Raw genomic sequence first — 22375 nt, 5'->3', positions numbered from 1 at the left:
GGGAAGGCCAACCGTCTGTTTGGACCTCAGCAACATTGTAAATACATTTTGTAAAATATTTGTTTGTGCTGTCTTGTCATTTGAGAAATTTACAGTTCATGTCCACATCTTGTGTTTGACTTAATGTTATTTCTCATATGACAATAAAAAAAAGTAGTATTGGGAGTCTGTGATTAACTGTCGTAGAAAAGATGACGTATGAGTCCAATTATTGCAATAAACCAAATAAACAGTTAATCGCAGACCCCCAGGTTGGTGTTTCACAATAGATTATTTTTTTGTTAGTTAGTTTTTTTGTATTTATTTATTTAGTAGTAGGGAAGAAATATATTTATTTATTTATTTACTTATTTATATATTTATTTACTTATTTATTTATTTATACATTCAAAGTTTATTTACAATAGCGTGTTTGATTTATTCAGTTCATTGTTTATTTATTTATTTATATGCGGAAAGCAAGTGCTAGGTTTAATTGTCCAGGTATAGCATGCTACCTTGAATGTTTAGAAGATAGTCGTGACACCAACCGAAACCAATTTATTTAAGTAGTGTGTGTTTGTCGGAGTAACCATCGTGGGCCTCGTCATCGCAGCGGAAGAGGGACAGGGCGCCTGCATTGGAAACAGGACCTAATGGAAAATTACCAGGGTACCTGAATAGGGTCAAGAGCTTCGATTGTTTAAAGGAATAAAAAAAAAGAGGAGAAAAAAGAAGACAGAAAGGATTGAGATGAGTCAAAGCGAAAAGAATGGGGAAGTCTTCGCGAAGATCTGGGAGTGCACGGTCGCAAGTGAGATCACTGCGAATTATTTTAAAAAGTAAAATCCCGCAACCTAAAAGGGATAATTATCCGTGCATGTGAGCTAGCGACGCAAATTTGCTAGGCTCTTGAGAAGTGATTTTGGAACCGGAAAAAAGTGGATTTTCCCGAGTTATTCGGTGCGAACCAATCCTCAGCCGATTCGACCCTCTGATCGATCAGTGTCGCCGGCCACAGCGATATACGGCCGTGCCACGTGAGAAGTTTGTTCCCGTCGTGTGATTGTTATTCTGTCCAGCCGCCTCGTTCCCGCCATCGCCTGTTCCAGCCCTCGATGGTAACCCGAAAGTGCACCAACGCAGCGATCGGCCGCAACGTAACCGGTGAGCTCGAGCCATAAAACCAAAAATTTATAATAAAAAAATACATGTACAGAGAAAGAGATTTATTTATTAAGTGTTCATTGTGTGGCCATCCAAACTGCGGTTTTCTTCGTTTTTCTGTTAGATTTTGTAGTGTAAATCTTGTCTTCCGCCATCCGATAAAAGTGACTCTGTAACGTGCTTTTCCACCAAATAGTCCGTCATTTTGTGTCCACCATTGTTCTGTGTCCGCGTCGCGAGTACTGTTGTGTGAAGTTCCCCCAGAGATTCCGCAGCAAACGACTCAAGCTGCGTCGAAAGAACCAGCTAATTCAAGTACAAAACTATCAATGTATTTGGAAGCCGATCTCTCTTTCTCTAAGACTGAACGTCAGCCTGGAAAAAAAGCCCAAACGATGCGAAGCAGCGGATTGAACCAAGGCCGACTGATATGCAAGTCTATTTTAAACGACTACGTTATCCAAATAGGTACTGGTGTTGTTGCACAGATATGTTGGAATATTACACCACATTATAGACTGAAATTGTTGTTGTAGTAAGGTATGCATGCAAAGTGTTTTCTAAGAACAAAAAGGAAAGCATCAACATTAATTTGAATGTGAAAACTGGATTCTGTAAAACCGTTTTATTTTAGGTAGATCGGGTTTCATTTATCTAAAATGATTTTCCCATTCCAATCCTAAAGAATTTCTTTCCGAGCTTCGTGTAGTATTTATATAAATATGTAATTCATAAAACGCCGAAATAAATAATTGACCTCTTGAACGACAATTTATTTTCAGTCAATACTGCTCTGGTAGACGATTTAATTTTCTTAGTTTTAAGAGTAGGGATGATCATGACTAATTAATGGCGAACATGGTAGCTTGTGTACAAATTGTATTGTATTGTATACAATTGTGCTCAACATTGTATTGTGCTCAACAGTCAATTTAATTGACGATTTGCCGGATAAGTACACTGCCGAAGCAGTTGTAGTCGAAGCGACGCTACAGGGACCCTGATCACTGAGCCGTAGTATGTGGGAACACACAACTGCTCGGCGATAAAAATAACGCGGCGAAACGATTTAAAAGTTAGCTTGTATAGACTTCCTGATTTAGCTTAAGGTGAAGTTGGAAGCTAGCCATTGTAGTAGTATAGGTAAACCCACGTGTAAAAATGGGGTAATAGTGTTTGTGAGAGAAGAGCAAAGCACACGTAAATAGATCAATCCACTTATCAGACTGTATGGCGCATCATTGACACGAGTCTTGACTACATTTGATGAAAAAATAACAATTCAATACTAAAGTAGAATGTATGAACGATATGTTCCGATGAACAATTGCAAACATAAATATATATAGAAGGTGCATTTGCATATGAAGTAAAATTCTGATTATACGGGAGCGTAACATGAGCAAATTTATAACACATACGAATTGGGGCTCTTTTGGTATTGTTTTCACATATTCACTTTGGAGAGCCATGACCCCTCTCTTCGTTGGCCGTGGCATTTTGATTGAATGTAATACTTTTCCGTTTACTGCTTTTGAAAGCATAGGCAGCCGTGGCAGTGTTCCGAGCTCTGCAATACACTTTTCTTACCCAATGTTAAAGTTTCTAAAACTTACATTATGGACCCGTTTCTATAGCAGTTTCGCTGATGTTGTCTGGCATCAGTGTCGAAAAAATAACGATGCTTTCACCAACACAAACAAAACCATTGCCGAAGATTGAAAGATGAAAATTTAACTTTCAGAGCACTTGCTCGAGTTTTCCGACGTTTTTCACTATACAGTGCGACAGCAGATGAAAATTTAATATCTTGTGAGTAATCGATTAGAGTTTGGTTGATATTATTTGATAGGAAGTGTGCGAAAATGATCATTTTCTTCATACTGTTTCGCAAAATTATTGATTTTCTGGCGATGGGTGAGGGAGGGAGATGAAAGAAATGAGCGCCATTGTGGCAGCCATTTGTGGCTAGCTTCCACCTTCACCTTAAGCGAAAACGCGTCTGCTTGGCTCGAAAGATGAGCGCGTTGGTCGAATTTTTCGATTCGCGATGCGGCGAAGAGGGTGGATGTTTACATTGGGTCTGTCCAAAACCATGATCGTGTCAGCCTTTACATCTACAAGATTCGAAAGATGGCCTGAACCCGCACCAGGAAACTGTACCGAGAGTGATTGACGAAACCGAGATGCGTTGAGATGTACGACAAGACTTGTATCAAGGCAGACAGACTCAAAACAGTGGCCGAGGCAAGAATTTTACGTTGTCACATTACGATTGACAGTTCCTGAGGAGGTATGATGAACAAGGAGTACAAGTTCACCAAAACGTTCTGTGCAGTAAACTCGTTCCAGTTGCAACATCAAGGATCCATTAGTGATTGATAACTACTCTAGCTATCTTATTGGACGAGTTTCATATTGGTATACTATTAGTACACTACTCAAGAAGTGCACCCTTCACGGTAATGGCTTTTTTTAAACTCAGAGATCCTTATTCCGTGTATATCGCGAACCGGGATGCGATACATTATGATCTGATGAACGTTTCAATGCCCGTCTATAACTTTTAGATGAATTTGCTTTGTCAACAATTAACTTATTTATCCAATGTACCTGGAAATCATGTTTGAAAGTCTGCTGATCTTTCAGTCTGAAAATATCCTTTATTTCAGCATATCCAACTGCCATCTTAGATGGAACCGACCATCGATTGAGCATATGTGTGCAGGAACTTTGATATCCTCATGAGATTAGTATTCCAGAACAAACAGTACTGAACCTACGTGTGAGCAATGCTTCACCCAATCTAACTATGCAATATAAATGTGGAGTTCAGATTCTTTCTATTGGATCCGCCGATACCCAGCAAGAAATGGGGTTGAGATTCAATTTCTAGGAATCTTTCACCTGCGGTGACAAAGAGGTTATTGATGTATTTTACAAACGAAAGAAATGGGTAAATATTGCCCGAGCGAACACGATAGAGACTCCAGATACAAAGCTCTTGCAGCCTAGAAAAGCAATCCAACCAGCCTTGAAATAAGATAGAATCCAAACATTTGAATCTAAACACAATTGTGCGGCTATGATGTGGTTCCAAAGTTTGGAATGTGAAACAATGAAATCTCGGCCCAGGAGGGCTTACGCTAAAGGAGCCCATTAAATATTGTTCTTGAATAAAACAAAACATACTCCAAATTGATGCATTATTCAAAACAGCTGTTTTTACTTCTCAAATTCTGAACCACACACTGCTGTTTTGAACACAACTTAATATATTCAATCTTCCATAGCAAATTTTTGAGCTGGTGAAACCATAACAATGTCGCGAGCGACAAAAACATGGTACAAGCTGGACAGAAGATTGAGAATTCTTCCTTCAGAATAAACCAATCCAAAGTAACTTTTACTTTCCGGACCGGTTTTTTGCTGTTTTCGGTTCCATCAACAATGAAAAATTGAATGCTATAATTATCACAGATATAAATTTCTGTCACAGCGCCAGTATAATTCAAAAGCCATCAAGAACACATTAGCTCAATAAGCCGGGGTGAATGGTTTCCTGTTTCCCAATATGGGAACCTGATGATACGTTTCTGCATAATTTGAACAGAGCGATACTGAGGATTCCTCCTGCCATCTCAAGAAAACAAAAATATCAGCAAAAGGTGAGTGAGACTAAAACAATTTCTATAATTAGGTAAGTTTACTTAATGTATCCTGGATGACTTGGAGATGTCAAAAAAACGAAAATATCAAATAAAACATTTAGCAGAAACCTGTTTTAAAATAGATTTTTTTTTTCAAAATAGCCTCTTGATCGGTGATTATGTATGTAGGGAAGAGCACCCACCCTATTTTTGATTCGAATGAAAGTTTGTATTCCGTTTGGGTTGGAGGAAATATGAGTTTTCTACAGCAACTGGGTTTTTTTTACACTAAGAAAAAAAATAGTACTCTTGTTTTAATTACAAAAAAAAACTTTAATTTGCAATATCTAAAATACATATTTTTTAATTTTTTTAATTTTTTTTTCATATGAAATAAAAGTCATGTTAAAAATTTAAAAAATGAGTCCAAGATGGTAAAACTATTTTTGACGAACTTTGTGGAACATCGAATTTTTATTGATTTTCGAAACTTCGAATTTTTGCATGGTAACAATCATTTTTAGCCATAAATTATGAATCCTGATGTGATTTGAAATAAAAAAGGTCTTTATGAATCTTTTCAATGCAGACATTTTCGAGATATTTAAAAAAATATTTCTAATTTATTGTCTTTTTTATAGTAAATAGGCTCTTTTAATACTGTTGTCGTGTCATGTTCATAACATTTAATGAACTCGCTTATAATTTCCAACAACTTTTCCAAATGCATCATTATTATAAAAATATATGTTTAGGAGTTACGTTGAAAAACATTTGAAGACATGTGGGTTTTAATAAAATGTTTTTCAATGTTACTCCAATACATATATTTTTACCATTATGATGTATTTGGAAAAGTTGTTGAAAATTATAAGCAAATTCATAAAATTTCATGAACATGACGGTATAACTTGACGAAAATATTAAAAGAGCCTATTTACTATAAAAAAGACAAAAAATTAGAATTTTTTTCAAATATCTCGAGAATGGCTGCATTTAAAAGAAGATTGATAAAGAGCATTTTTATTTTAAATCACATCAGAATTCATAATTTGTGGCTAAAAATTATTGTTACTATACAAAAAATCGAAGTTTCGATAATTCAAAAAAATATGATGTTCCACAAAGTTCGTCAAAAATAGTTTTACCATCCTGGACTCATTTTTTAAATTCTCTACATGACTTCTATTTTATATGAAATAAATAAAAAAAAAAATATAAACATACATTTCCAAAAAATTAAAATTAAAAAAGACAATAAATTTGAATTTTTTCAAATATCTCGAGAATGGCTGCATTTAGAAGGTGGTTGATAAAGAGTTTTTTTTTATTTTAAATCACATCAGGATTCATAATTTATGGCTTAAAATAATTGTTAACATGCAAAAATTCGAAGTTTCGAAAATTCCATAAAATTCGATGCTTCACAAAGTACGTCAAAAAAAGTTTTACCATCCTGGACTAATTTTTAAAAAAATATGTACTTTAGATATTTCAAATTAAAGTTTTTTTTTGTAAATAGAAAAAGAGTACTATTTTTTTTCTAAGTGTATATCTTTTCACATTTTAGAATCAATACTCTATAACTCTTTTTAAGACACCATTTCGATATAACTCATAAGCTACACTCAAAAAAAATCTTAATTGCTTTCATTCGAATAAAAAATACTCATGTTTAATCATTTGTCGATTTCGTTTAGAATTGCTGTATAACATCACTGCCAATAATTTTCGATGAAATTCATATAAAATATTCGAATTGGCGGGGAATGAATAAAAACGGTATAAGATGCCTTTGGTACATTCTGCCCCAATTCTTGTTTTGACAAATTTTGGAAAAAAATATGTAAAAATGAGAGAAGGTTCCTATCTCCAAAGGAAATGTTCTGGAAGTAATACGAAAAGACAGATAAAAAACACTGTAATATTCTTTTGAATTGAATTGTTTTAAAAAAATAACTTCTTGTAGCACTAAATAATGTATAAGAACATTGACTCAAAACTATGGAAGATAGTGAGGGTGATTCTAAAGGAGATGGATTAAGTGTATACGACCTGTTTGAGAAATGGACTGGGAGAACCGATAATATTCACGCGATCCTCTGCAAAACAACGCCTACACAATTCATATGATATGAAGTCAAAAAAATAAACTGAAAATGTTTTGAAATGATCGGTTGCATCTCGACACAATACGTATCCTTCCACTCGATTATTATACATGAGAAACTGATTTCTATTTTATTACCCAAATTTACGCCTCACGCGGTCCGCCTGACGTCAGCTCACGTGCAGGAAAGCGTGAGCGTTCGAGCCTACCGACACGGACAGGGGGGCGTATTGTGTGTGTATGCATCTCAGTGAAAGATATTGATATTCAAATATCCCTCCAGCGCTTAGCAAAACAATGAGCAATTGATTTCTATTTCTATGCATATCCATAACGATGAGTACGCAAACGATCGCCGCCCTCCATATGTGAGAGGGTGGGTGGGGCAGTCAGTCAGTCTGGTCCGACCCTAGTAGGTGTTGATTGCCGCTCTATTGTGCTAATGCGCAACTTTTAAGCTCCTCACGCAGATCAGCGCCACACATGAAGCTATCATTTGAGCTGTCTGTCCGTCCGACAACGTGATGTAATAAAAGGTTTTCCCAGGTTGATCATCATTCTCGGGGTGGAGTCAGAGGCTGGAATAATTTACTTTTGAATGCGTTAACGTAATTACGTTTGACATGGATTGATTTGAGTGTCTTTTTCGCAATTTCGTTGATTTCGCTTTTCGGATTATTTGTCCTTTCGACTGAATGATTCGGAAATTGCTCAACGCCAAACATACCACACAGCAAAACAAGAATGTCACTCCTCGAGAGATTCTTTCAACCTGCCTTATCTGGCGGTCCCACGTCGATGGACCAGCACACGGCAATCACCATTCCTCGTCGATGCCATAAACATCTAAATCTTTCGTAAGAGTTAATAGTTTTCAGCGGTTAGGCAGGGTAACGTAAACCAGTTCGTCAACCGCGCAACATCCTAAACTAATCAACATCCAATTAAGTACACACGCATCGACGTGATTTCCATGTTGGTAACAGACCCCCGTAAAAACTGCGTTACTGTTGGTCCTACCAACCAACCAGTGCGTCTTGATGTATTCGCTCAATTGCGAGCAAACTTTTCCTTTCATTATATTGGAAGCGAACCGATTACAACATCTGTCCATTTTTCTATTATGGATGATAAATTATCGAATAGCTATGCGCGCCATGTTGATACGGTAGTTGGCCATTGGTTCGTCCCTTTCAGAGCCTAATATGATATTGTACATTCGTCTTGTATGATTTATTTTTTTGCAGGAAACCATGGTCGGAAACATGTTGTACAAGTTACTTCATACTTTGTTTTCAAATTATGAAGATAGGTACGTCCTTTCTGCGAATGAACAAGAAATACAACAAAACTATAATCGGCGGCGTGTACGGAATCATGTAAAACTAGCTGTTTTACAATGCTTTATCGAGTGAAAACCTGTGAAAACAAAGTAACAGCAAACACTAATATGATTAACAATAGACTAAACACAAAAACTATCGTAAGAACTGTTCGTCGTCCCTTTAGGCTATTTCGATAATCATGGTTTTCGAAGGTTACATTTCGGACAACACTAATCAGATTGTTTCAAAGGCGTGCGCATCTGAAAGATGACATTATAGAAATTCACTTTTCGAGCCTATTTTTACAACAGAAAAGGCAAGAAGTTGCAAGATAGGTATCCAAGCTGTCAGGAGATGCAATGCACTAATAATCAACCATTGTACAGTTTGGAATTATTAAAAATAGACTGGCTACGCAAATAAACTCGATCTCTGTAGAGCTCTTTTGATGGAAAAATAGATGGATGGCGTCCAATATTTGGTAGCACTGCAGTAGCATAGCCAATTTTAAGAATCTCTTGTTCCAAAAAATATACACGATAATCTACCGTGTGTAAAATATTTTGCCCGTTTGGTAACTGAAAAATAAACATGATTCCTCCATGGCAAGTAAAATGCAAATGATTGAGAAAACATCATTCAGTTTTCTCATATAAAAAATACTTACTGCTTCGCATTCAGAGCCGTAATTCGGACATCAATCGTTTCGTGTAAATCCAGTATCAACTTTGGGCAAATTATTTTACTTTTATTCCGTTTTATGATGGTAGGCGCTACGCTGCTCAGGCCTCTTATTTTTGGATGAATACTTTGATATAAGGGGTTCCTATTCTTCGAAGGTTAACGTGATCCAACGACATGAAAATCGACTTGGTGGTTCCAACAGAGAAAACTGCACTGATGTTTTGCAATATCTTCCATTCTATCTATTCTTTTATCGAGCTGTGTTATATTAGCATGAGGAATGAAAGTTGTCTGTTCGCTAGCTTGATTGAGACTGTGATTTCAAATCACGCATGGCTTATTAACACCAAACAAGTTGGATACAGGCAGAAACAAATGCATTAATTGTTCATTATTGATGGTACGGGCAAGTAAGCACATAAATTGGCAGTACAAGTGTATGGGAGAATGGGAACGCTTCCAATTTCATTAACTTAAAGTATGAAGATTAAGGGAGCGTTTGAATCACAGTATTTCATTCGATTGCGACTCGTTTGTTAACGATAACTTTATTTCAGAAAAACGTTCTCTGATTCGGGACCTTTACTGAAAGATATGCTCTCATGGCCGAGTGGTTAGCCTCACTCATTATCATGCCGGAGGTTCGGGTTCGATTACTGTTCAGACCGGAGGTTTTTTCTCCAAAAAAATCCATAATATTACAATTTGCCGAGAGTAAACAGTGCATTCAAAAGGTTCCGGGACTATTTTTTAAAAGAAAGACCAAACGAGGTACTCAAAAGATTAGATATTAGTTTTCTACATATAGGCCTTCTCCTTCCACACAAATTGACATTCAACAAAAAAGACATTCAACGAAATGTGACGCGTATTATAAACGCGCCTTCCGACACATCTACGAACGTTCAGAAGGCGCGTTTATAATACGCGTCACATTTCGTTGAATGTCTGGAGCATCGTCAAAACGGTACCCTTTCATAGCGTTCTTTAGCTTGGGAAACAAGGAAAAGTCTGCCGGGGCGAGGTCTGGAGAATAGGAGGGATGGGTGATGACAGTCACCTTTCGTTTGGCTAGAAACTGCGTTACCAAAAACACGGTGTGCGCGGGAGCATTGTCATGAAGCAAAAACCATTCTCCAGATCGGTATTGGTCGGGCAGCAGGACACTTTTGTAGACGACCGCATTCACTGTTTGCCCTGGAGGCACAAAATTTGACGGCGGCTCTCTGCGAAAAACGTCGCGACAAAAAATCACTGCATTACTCTTGTCAGCCAAAACTAGCTACTGAATCGAGATAGCGGTTCACGGTTGAAACGGTAGCTGGCCAGAAGTTGGCGGAAAGTAGCTCGCGCGTTGGAGCAGAGATAGCGTCACTTCTCGATTTTAGCGCGCGGTAGTCCGGGAACTTTTGCACTGTGTATGCTCACAGGAAGTTTCCACCAACATTCTATGCGGATCGAATGCGGATTTTTACGTAGGGTTACGTCTTCCGGAAACATATTGCCGTTAGACAGCGAGCAGTGCAATGAGGTACATATAGAGGTGGAGCAGTAGGCGAAGTATATCTGTATTCGCAAGCAAAATATCGTGTCGTAATTATTTGCATTCAATATGGAATGTATATGAAAGAAACAAAACAATGTTGAGAGTACTCACGGTTGCATGATAATTTGAGCCAAAATTCTCATGAAATCATTCAACTGGTTGTTTTTTAACAGATGACAATTATATCGTGGCTTATTTCGATTATTCATGTGGTAAAAAGGTCCAGAGAGCAGTCGTATGCTTAGATCTCGAAAACAATGACATTTTCGGTTAAATTTCGATGAATTGGCGATTATTCTCTCACAACATACACACCGACACTGGGAGCCTTCGAACAATTAACTTCATAACGGTGAAATAATGAAACTTCTTTTGTTTCTATGAACGTGGGGGAGTGAAAATGCCGCATGGAGTTATCACTTTTATCCGTCTTTTTCTGCGTGTTTTCACTAATATTCACTCCACGCTATCACATTAGTCTCATAGTCAGCGGAAGCTCTACAAAAATGAACGTTTTTAATTGATAATTTACTTCCTGAAAATATCATTTTCACATTGATGCGGTGGGCAATCAAAGATAAACACAATGACTGACGTCACTATTTGCGAAATAGTTATGGCAGCGCATGCTATGTCGCTCGAAACTCGACCATCTTCATTACCTTTTTTCCAGGACATTGCGAGCAGTGCATGTTAATACTGAGTGTTAGTTTGACAAGTTACGTAGAGCAGCTAGGTTGTCATGGGAACGAATATTAATTGAAATTACGACGACAATACACTCTGTTCTATTTCTATAAGGCCCGGTGATGATCTTGCTGCTCTCTGTCATTGTAAACAAACAATGATTCAATTTATATTCTAGAGTATTGGTATTGGTGATTACCATATGATTTTCATATATGTGTGTGCAAGCGCTGAGCGTAAACAAACGTTTTTGTATTTTTCAAGTGTTAAGTTTCTATAAGACCAGTTACATTTTCCGTTGTTTTAGTTGTTTTGATCAGTAAATCTTGAAAATTCCGGAGTGAAAAGTGGTCACGGAGAGAGAAGAAAGACAAATCGATGTATTTCACCAAGAAAATGTTGATATCAGAGAAATTGCTCATCGGATTGCATGATGAAGTAGTGCTCAATTATTTGGCAATCATCGAGGATGAGGAAAAAAGGAGAGAGCTCCACGTAAATCGAAGCTCTTTGGCCGGGATAAGCGGAAAATAGTTAGAACAGCTTCGAGTATCTCAAAATCCCTTATTCAAATAAAGCAATCTTCGAATTTAAATGTTTCTCGGGAGACAATCCGTCAAGTTTTGGTAAAAAGTCCTCACATTAAGAGGGCATAAAACGTTAAAGCTCCTAATCTTACACCATCTCACATCGGAAGTCGTCTGAGTTTTGTCAAAATTCACATGAATTGCATGGATATTGGGACATGGTATGTTATGAAAAAGAATTTTTTCAAAAGAATACATTTTGCTATATAACATAACGAAAAGTTCTTCAATGTATAGGTTAACTTCAGTGACGAAAAAAGTTCAATTTGGATGGTCCTGATGGTTTCAACGAGTATTTATTTTAATTCTGGTGTGATTTACGGAAGGAGGAACAGCATTATTCAACCAGGAATTTTCATGGAAACTCGTGCATGATTTGGGCGGGATTCTGTGCAAGCGGAAAGCTCAAGATAGCTTTCACATCATTCAAAATGAATAGCAAGGATTACATACATGTTCTGGAATCCTCTCTCCTACCGATTTTGCGAGATATCGCAAAAAAATCACATTCCAGTAAAACAATACTACTATTCATACCAGCAAGGAAACTAAACAATGGATTAAGGACATTGACAATATTCATGAAACACGCTAAAGACACGTCGCTGGCATGATGCAGTGTGAGTGAATTAAAATATCGTGGCGGGTGGTAAATACGCCCCGCTCAAGCCATGTCGACGCCCCGCTGCAGTGAGAACGAATCCTTAGTCGCCCGTAATTATAAATAATAATAAATAATAAAAAATAAATATTATAATAAAAAATACAAACACAAATTCGTCGTTCGAAGGGCAGTGCATGAGAAAAAAAATTGCAACGTAACGGCCAGTTTGTGTTATGCTCACGCACAGGCGAGAATGAATCATGAATTAAACATTAGCTGCTTCTGAAAAATCACGCAAGTGTGAGGTGTACCTGGCGCGCGCTCGTCACAACCATACTCGAATTAGGATTGGGCGATCTCGAATCGATTCTTAAAAGATCTATCTTTTCCATTCCGATTTCCGATTTTTTGGATCGACCTTTCGTACTCGAGAAAATCGAGAAAATCGATTTTTTTGCTTTCGATCTTTTCGATCTTTTTGTAGATTTGTTTTTCAGTACACATCGATGTTTTATCTCACCGAAGGCCACCTAACATTTTTTTAAACATAATGTCAACATTTGGATCACTTCTTCTACGATTTACTTCTGTAAAAATGCTAATAGTGACAGAACTAGCGGCAGCTACTGAGGGGATGAACTGTAACCGGTTGCGGATAGGATCACTGAACCTGATGTTGACATCAATTACAGGCGAAATGTTGTTTTCTAGAACTGGCGCCAAAAACAAGAATCGGCTTCGACTAAGTGACAGATGTATGCTAACACAAATGTATGTAACACAAATTTCTGCATAACTCGAAAGCTAATCAAGCACAATTTAGGATATGAGGGTTTTTGGGTGTGAGAAATGTTTCTATAATGGTATGACACCCCTCCCTCCTCTGGAATGGAGAGGGGGTCCCATAAAAATATTACACATATTTCAACCAAAAATATTCCAGCCAAACATGACCATCGAAAATTTTCGGAAAACTCTGAAGGAAAAAGGGAAAATTCGGACAATAAAATTCCCATATGTTCTACAATTACATAGTGACAAGTGCTGTTAGTCCGTTTGATGTTTGCGCTAGCGAAATTGATCTTTGATCGAAACTGGAAATGGATTTTAATGTGATGAAACGCAATCCTATATTTTCTTCTATCTATACAAAAAAGGATCGCCAGATGTGTTGATAAGAGCAGAACTCGAGGAAGGAATTATCTGATTTAGGGCTGTCTTTATTCTATCATATTTTCTGTATGAAACATTTATTCCATGTAACGGAGAAACATGTTATTTGCAAGTGGTTGAAAAATCTTGAACGAGAATTGTGTCTGAAAATAATCTAGGTCAGCTAGTTTATTAAATAAAACGACTACCTGACGGCACAAGGTGAATTCCCTGTGGCTGTGGTCTTCATGCAGAGAAACAAAACAAAATGCTTTTGATGTTTGAATAGAAAAATGAATTTTGTATTCCCTGTTTAAAGAAAAGACTGCATCCATATAGAATAAACAGATAAATCGAAAAAAAGTTTTTAATTTTTCAAAAATCGATTCGGCAAAGATCCATTCTTTGGTACCGATTTAATCAGTGGATCGATCCAAACGCCGTTTGGAAAATCGATTCGATAAGATCGATCTTTTCTAAAGATCACCTAATCCTAACTCGAATACCCTCCCGCTGAATTCCTTTTCTTCTCTTTCTCTTCCCAACGAAGTGACGATAGGCAGTGCCAAATCGCGTAACTTCAAGAAAATCACGTAAAAAAGTCGCGTAATTTGCAGAGAATTGCGTAGAAAAAAACCTGTAAAATAAAACCACGGAAAAAATCGCGTAAAAAAAGAATCCAGTGAATATATAATATACGACATATTGGATCATGCATTACAAAACGTTTAGTATAGTTGTAAGTGTAATTCTATCTGATAGTAGTTTTGCTGGAAGTAGCTTCAAAGCTGACACAAATTATTTAAATCTTCATTATAGACATTGTCGATATAGGACCTCGTGATGATTTTGTTCAATGTACAGAAAAGGTAATATGCAATTTTTTGAGAAACATTCAAAAACCAAAACATTGGGAGACATTTCCAAATCTTCGGATGGAAAGCTTTGCCGAATACATTCGATTATTCTGCTGTTTATGTTGATCTCGTAGAAAAAAATATGTTCTCATCCGAGAAAAGCATTTTATAACCCGCATGCCGCTGAAGAAGGCTACGATAACATTGAACACTTGCTACCTTCTGCTTGTAAGTGAGACTGTGAACGCGTTGTTTCCTGTAGTTCTTCTTTAAAATACGTTACATTGATGACTGAGATATTCCTAGCTGCCTGCTCATCTTACGCATCTTATCCGCTGTTTAACTATTTTAACCGTTTGTGGCTCTCTGACGGTCAGTTCAGTTGTTGTTGAATGGAATCGGGGTTTCCAAAAAGAGAACTACCAGCTTGAGATCGGATAATAAATAGACGAATCGTCAAAAATTCACATAAGCGCAAGGTTCGGTCAGATCTAGCTCTGTTTACTGTCAAATAAAGCCGATCGGTAGCTAGTAGATAGTCATGCTCAAAAATGGAAAATTATCATCCGTCGTTCGATCCCAGGCGCATTCGCTTCACGTGGCACCCTCAAATGAAAAGCTATAATTTACGAACATGGTATCGAGCAGTATCATCTTCTATTGAATGATAATTGAAACTACGGCGCTGTTTGCAAACGTTGGGAACTACCGTTGGAAACAATAACTGTGTGTAGAGTCTAGAGCCTTCATCGATCACAATTCGTGTTCGCGTAATGGAAACATGCTGACGTAAGAGTATAATATTAATTCTTCTACACTTTAATCAAGGAAGACGCTACTATCCGATTTATGACTATAGATTGATTATACGATTGTTTATTTAGATGGTTCAACCTGTAGCACTTATCAAGTAATGATTTCTATCATCATAGTAAATCAGCACTGTAAAACATGTTATTGGATTAAATCCAGTTTACATTTATTTATTCTTGATCGTAGGCTCTCGCCGGAAATATACCGTTTCTGTGGGAGCTTCACAATCTTTGACATTATTCCTCCGCAAATGCTAATTGTTCGTCATTCTGTAAGTCACATCCGGATCACACCCGAGACCCCGCATAAAGTAAGATTTTCTGTCACCACAAAAGTCAGTCAGATGGGGCGTTGTGCTACAACACAATCCAGATGTAGTTTTATTGTGCTTTTTTGTTTGGATTCACATGATCACCTTGAACAACGAATGGAATTTTCCAAGCTGATAAGTTTGTTGTTCTGTATTGTTTAGACCCAGGAGGTCCATGATCTGAATCTGAATCTGCCGAAGGCAGGGAAATAAACAAAGTGGAATGAAAATGGTAATCAATTCAACGATTTTGGATATTTTAAACCGGATCCCAATCGAGCAACGTTCTATATGCTTCATTCGTTTAAATTTAGGAGCGCCTTTCCAAAACATTTCATGGTCTTGAGGTTTGACTAAATTTAGCACAAATGCGGGAATTAAATTATCGACCAATTTTTCGAGATGATTCATCGATTTTTACGTGATCAAATTATTACTTTTAACCCAAGACAATTACTTAACATATTTTTTTCAGAAGATTTCGTGATACAAGACTTAGCAAATCACTTCACCGCAAAATGACATTTAAGAGAAGGTGAAACTAGGGCACTCTGGGCTTCCATCGAGTCAAGCGTTGTGGCTGCGAAACCACATGCTATTTTCGACCGCTCGTAAACACTTCATCAAGCTGATTTATGACAAATTGGCTGGAAACGAAAACCACTTTACTCGCTTTCTGCTTAGAAACGGCTGAGATGAAGATGTGTTTTTTTTTCTGCTTTCAACCAAACAAAACTTTCACACTTCGCTGATTGTTGTCATGCCCTGACACACCGCTAACACCCCAATAGTACCTAGTAGCAAAAAAGGTGATGAGGCGAGTAAACGCTTCGCGTTGCGCTCTGGCGGCGGCGTCTCAGTTGAGGTCACAGTCACTATTCAGCGGGTATCACCACTAACTTACCTGTTGCATTGCCTCCAGCATCAGCTCCTTGTTGAGGACAGCGTCTAGGGTTTGCATCTGGTCGCAGGATTGCTTCGCCTGCAGGTAGGTTGAGGCGAGCAAGAACGAACCCAGAATGAACGATGCCAGAATCACCGTCACCGACACAATCTTGGCGATCTTCACCGAGTTGGCCTGGCGGATTTTGTATGCCTGTTTTCAGAGGGAGGGGCGGAGAATAGAAAATGAAGACATATGTTATTAGCTCATCATAGATAAAATGCGAAAGATGCATTATGGTGTTGTTTCTCTTTCTCGTGCTGATTTGGTGTAACAATTTGACGAGTACAGCCGATACCTTCATTTTGCTTAATTCGATTAGTTAGTTGCGCACTGCAACTTATCTTCACTAGATTAGAAGAGATCAGTAGGGACCACTTAAAAATTAATTAGAGGAAAACTGTAGGCAACCATTAACGAGTGCATAAATGGTTTGCAATTATAGCATATGTTTCTCCAACTAGAGTTTGTTTTATTTCACTTGCATCTGAAAAAAAACACATTTAACGCTCTTGACATTATTGTTTTTCAAGCGACACTGAACGGCTTCTCCGTTGACGATCATCAGATGAAATACTGCACACTGCAGTGCGATTTTACGGCAAACGCTCTAACGATTATGGTAATGGGTCTAATTCCATCATTTTTCCGTTTTTAGATGGCTGCAATGAGAGACTCGTTGCGGTGATGCAATTAAAAAACACGCTAACGAACAGTTGCGTTTTCCATTTGCTCGTTTGTCGTCTAGATTGTTTCTAACATAAGGGTTGTTGTAAATTAAAATTATTTCGTGTATCATATGTAGTCAAAGCCATCCCAGTAATTAAAATTTGGAAGAATTCTTTTCATCGTAATGTTGGCACAACTATCTTCTACACAGACGCGAGGTTCGAGAAAGGTCTGTCATTCAGTTTGTTCCTCCTATTGCTCGATTTCGAAAGATTATGCTAGACATGTTTTGTGATTTCTACAGCGATAAGCATAAAAAAGCCCACTTTGCATTTCGGACTATTTTATCAAAAACCAATACCGTAATTTCAAAGAACTGTATATTAACTATAACTCTTTCTAACTATATTAACTATATCAACTATATAGTAGTAACTATATATAATATATATATATATATATATATATATATATATATATATATAACTAAATTAACTATAACTCATTCATATAATTAACAAGTTTTACCTTTTTTGTTAGATTTTGTTTACATCTTTACTTGTCTAATTTAAAGTGTGCAAATATGCGACGACAAAGATAGAAGCCCATTCCCAAAAAAATAATTTTAAAATCTTTCAAAACCTTTGAGTAACCCCTCGTTTCCTGTGCGATATTATTTACTTTCAGTGGTTCAGCTGACGCGATATAAACAAAGTATTGTTTACGTTGGCACACAAAAGTCGATTGTTGTTGTCTACATGTCTATACAAAGAGTTTTCAACAACATCAAAATGGATGAAGAGAAAATCAGCATCAGCATTCAAGTCCGAAATCTTATTTTTCAGGATCATTTTACAGCGAAAGATTGCAGAGAAGTTCGGAATAAGCCGGGGATCATTCCGTGAAAATGTGCACAAGAACAAAGCTCACGGTTCGCTTGCTGACAGATCCGGAAAAGGCCGTCGTTGGGAGGCCGATAGCCGGACGGGTCCACGAATCATCCGGGATGTGAAGAAATCTCCAAAAGAATCAGTCAAAGTCATTCAGAAAAACTTCTCGTTGGCGGTATCGGCCAGAACCGTACGCCGCAGACTAGCTGAACATGGACTCAAGAGCAGATAAACAAAAAACGTTCCTTTTGTTTTTATCCAAAATATATATTTTTATTAAGGCCGGGAGTTCAATATTTCGATAATGTTTGCCTTACAACTATGTTAGTAATATGTAACTGATTACTTGCGGTTGGCTCGAGGTTTGTATTACAAATCCGTCTATCATAACGTCCGTTTATCAGCAAGAAAAATGATATGCAACGGTTGGAATTTGCCCGGAAATATGTTAACAAACCCAAAGACTTTCAGAAAAAAAATACTTTGGACTGACGAATCGAAATTTGAGCTTTTGAACAAGAAGCGACGCAAAAGAGTGTGGCGGAAGGATAATGAAGGATTGCAGGAACGTCATTTGCAGGCTACAGTCAAGTGCCTCCTCCGTGCTTCGTGAATGTAATGTTGTGGGAATGCTTTTCCTGGGCTGGTGTTGGAAATCTGGTGCGAATTCACGGAAATGTGACAACAGATGTCTACATTGACATCCCTAAGGACAACCTGAAGGAATCGCTAAGAACAACCTGAAAACTCGCCTACGAAACAGCTTCGTTTTCCAACAGAACAACTACCCGAAGCATACAGCTACCCGAAGAAGACCAAAGTCTATTTCCGTTCACTCAAAACAAAACCCCATGAATGGCCACCACAAAGTCCTGATCTCAACCCAACTGAAAACATGTGGGCCATTATCGACAATGTCACTATCAAGGACACTTATTTCACGGCTCTCCAGATGGATGCTTCTTTTACTTGACAAAATTGTTTTTTATTCAAACAAAATTGAGAAAATCGTCATCTAATGCAATTTTTAATACAATGAAAAACACTTTGTTTATATCGCTTCAATATCGATTGCCAACAATGCCGCATAGCTCGTAATTTCATAACATGAAGAAACGAGGGGTTACTCAAGGGTTTTGTGTGATTTTAATATTATTTTTTGGGGCGGGCGTTTATTTTTGTGAAAGGATATTTGCACACATTAAAGAAGTCATGTAAGGTGGTAAACAAAATCTAATAAAATGGCAAAATTTGTTAATTATTTGAAAGAGTAATAGTTGTAGTAAATTAGGGTAGTAGTTTTAGATAAAATAGTCCAGAAATTATGAAATGTTTCTAAACTTCCACGGTGGGCTTTTTTATGCCTATTACACTTCACATTTGAAACAAACAAAATTTTGGTTTTTTTTTAAATTTTGAAAAAATAAATTTGCACTCTACCAAACCAAACACTCTTGACTAATTTTGACAGATCCAGTGTAGCCGAAATGATGTATATATAATCGATGCCCAACAATCAAGCTACAAATAGCGGTTTAAAAACGGTGTTTAAGCCATATTCTCAATCCAAATTATCACTCTTTAAAAATAATGGTAAAATGGTTCAAGAAATGGCGTAGCATCCTATGGTCAGACGAGACGAAAGCGAACTTGATCGAATCCGACGAGAATGTTGAGTTCACTGCCTTGTTGGTCAATGCCACTGCTTGCAGGCCACAGAATACAACCAAAATATACGAACATGGAAGAGGGATGTTTTTTTTGGTACGGAGTTGATTCTGGATCAAGAGGATAATGAATCGGTACATTTATGATGTACTCACATTATGAGAAAAAAACTATATGCTGAGTGAACCAGGCTCTATGATCAGTTCAGTTGTCTCAACATTCAATCTACGTCAGGTTGTAAGTTCCGCAGAGAAAACTCACAAAACGTGAGATTCTCTGATGACATGCAATTCATTTTTCGACATTTTACCCGTATGATCTTTTCGCGTTTGTGGCTTTTCTCCGCTTATTTTTGTCATTCGTCGGGTTCCACTTTGTTTCGTGTCCCTATCGTGAGAGTACTCATTAGATCGAGTACACCGGAACCTTCCATTTCGTTTCGCATGTTTGTTGCTAATGTCGTGATCGTGTCGAAGTGGAAAAAAATATAGGAAGCCACTGTGTAGTTGCATGTGGTTCCGCAAATGATTACGCGATGCTGACGCTAACGATCATTACTGACGATAATGATTGGCTATGGAATTGTCGATTGAGTTTTCCGCTTTCGAGGCAACTCACTGAGGTGCGGTGTGAAGATGGATGATCAGAAATTAAATGAAGCACTTTCACGATGGAAATACAAACAGGGTAAACTTACTCGACCTGACCTTTTGATAGAAGTTGGATAAAATGAAACGATTACATGCGAAAACAAAATTGAACCGAAGCGAAGTCTTTGTCCAATTTCCTCGTACGAAATCCCCAAAGTGCAGGATCCAGATAAGATGATCTCACTCCAAGAATACAGAAGCCATTGAATATGATCCCAGCGGCTCAGAACAGAGAACTCACTAGGAGAACACGAACACTTGACGTAAGCTGCAATTTGTGCGAACGAACCGTTTAGCTGAAATGATGCAGTAGAAATTTCGAGTGATCTGTGAACACATCTTTTTTGACGGCAGTTAAGTAGACAGCACGTAATAGCCACGATGCAACGATCCTCTGTGTGGATTCCCTGCAAAATTGGGGAGTAGTTTTTCGGTAATTGTTATCCTGAAATTGCTTCCAGCAGATTTTTTTTTTCGCTCGATTACACAATTCGACTCTATCGGATCCAAATGAATACCGTTTCTCTGAACGTACTTCGTACCGATCGTAAGACGTATTATTTAACGAATTACGTCAAGATCATGATTATGCAGCGTTTGCGCAGAAATACGAACGGTGTGGAGTATCATGTGGTCTGCCCGTCGGTGGGATCGTGAGATCTAAATTTTATAGTTTCCCTCTGCCACTTTGGTGGTGATGGATGGAATAATGTGTTCGTAAATCATTCAAACATTAGAAGCTGACTTGTTTCGATTGAACTCATCACTGTTCTCGCGCGCTGATCGGAGAAATAATACAGGCAGCCCAAGATAAGCAAGTTTATTCATTGTTGTTGAATGATTTGTTGCCCGTTTGGAGGTATACTCGGTTTCATCTCCGCAGATACGGAAATGGTAGATGAGAAACGCCATTGGGAATGACCTTTGTTCTTCACGAGTTCGCTCTCGGGAAACATAGGGTGATTTTCTGTTCGCCGTTTATTATCGCCTATGGTAGGAGGACGTAAAATGAAATACTACCTAACCACTCCTCAAAAGTGCTACCGGTGAGGAATAATCAACCATAATCATCGCCATTTCGAAGAGCCGTTCTGTTTTTCGATACGCTATGGATGGATGATGGATGAGTTATCGAGATGTTGACCTTCCAAGGTGTGCCAATTACGTTATTTCGTTTTGTGTTTAAGATGGCGATTAGGGTCACGTCTTCGCAGTTTACGGGGAAAGAAAAATAAATCGATTATGTTTCAGTGTATAAAATTTCACACGCAAACTTCATACCCTTATTTTAACAATCAATTAACTTCTGAAACTCAATATTTAAACTTCAATATATCACTGCAAGAAAAATCGCACCTCAAACCGATGTGTGTGTAAGATCGTTCAGTTTCTGTCATTTCATTTGTATTCTGAATGGTGAAAATTTGAGGAAAAAGGAAACGAAAAAGTAAACATATCAAAACTCCATAAATGAAAATTCGTGCCATGAAATTTTGAGTTCCTCACCATTTTCGAACCATGATATGATGAGTTAGACAGTTCCACCTCATTTGGTCCAAATTTGGTAACCCCTAAGTCATAATGGGTTGATGTGTCGGATATATATCACTATTCCTTTTCCATTTTTCTTCTAACATTATGACATCGAGTTAATCCTGATCATTCAGTTTTTTAGCACGCGGTCTTGGCTCGGATACGTTTATGATTGTTTAGTTTCTCGATGAGCTACTCAAAGGAAATGTTACCTACCATCTCGTTATGTTTAATGGAAAGATAGGAGTGCCATACACAAGAAAACGTTGATTGTCTATCTCAGAAAACTGAGGTTATTGCACGTTGGGGTTTTAAATAGAATGATAATGGTATTATAATTGTTTAATAAACGACACGCACAGCGTTTGGTGCAGTTGAAACAGGAAATGAACAGTGGAGCTAAACACGTCCATGGTGCCTATTCCTGTGAATGTCTATCAGTTGGAATTATCATTGAAAGAAGACATGATATGTGCTAGTATTAAACAGTACAAGGTTCGGAATATTCCTCATATTTCAAAGATTTATTGAAAAGATTATTTCAACCGTCT

The 22375-nt window shown here is 37.6% G+C and overlaps 1 protein-coding gene across 1 annotated transcript in view; it reads right to left on the bottom strand.

Moving 5' to 3' along the window:
• The window catches only part of LOC129767252 (putative uncharacterized protein DDB_G0294196), a 67615-nt gene that overhangs the window by 11711 nt on the left and 33529 nt on the right, over positions 1-22375 (bottom strand). The window contains exon 2 of the mRNA XM_055767950.1: positions 16376-16567. Within this exon, the coding sequence (XP_055623925.1) occupies positions 16376-16567 (192 nt within the window). The remainder of the gene's footprint in view (positions 1-16375; positions 16568-22375) is intronic.

The sequence above is a fragment of the Toxorhynchites rutilus genome, chromosome 2 (genome assembly GCF_029784135.1).
Source record: "Toxorhynchites rutilus septentrionalis strain SRP chromosome 2, ASM2978413v1, whole genome shotgun sequence".
NCBI lineage: Eukaryota > Metazoa > Arthropoda > Insecta > Diptera > Culicidae > Toxorhynchites > Toxorhynchites rutilus.
Note: the sequence above shows the minus strand (reverse complement) of the source record. Positions and strands in the feature narration are given on the sequence as shown.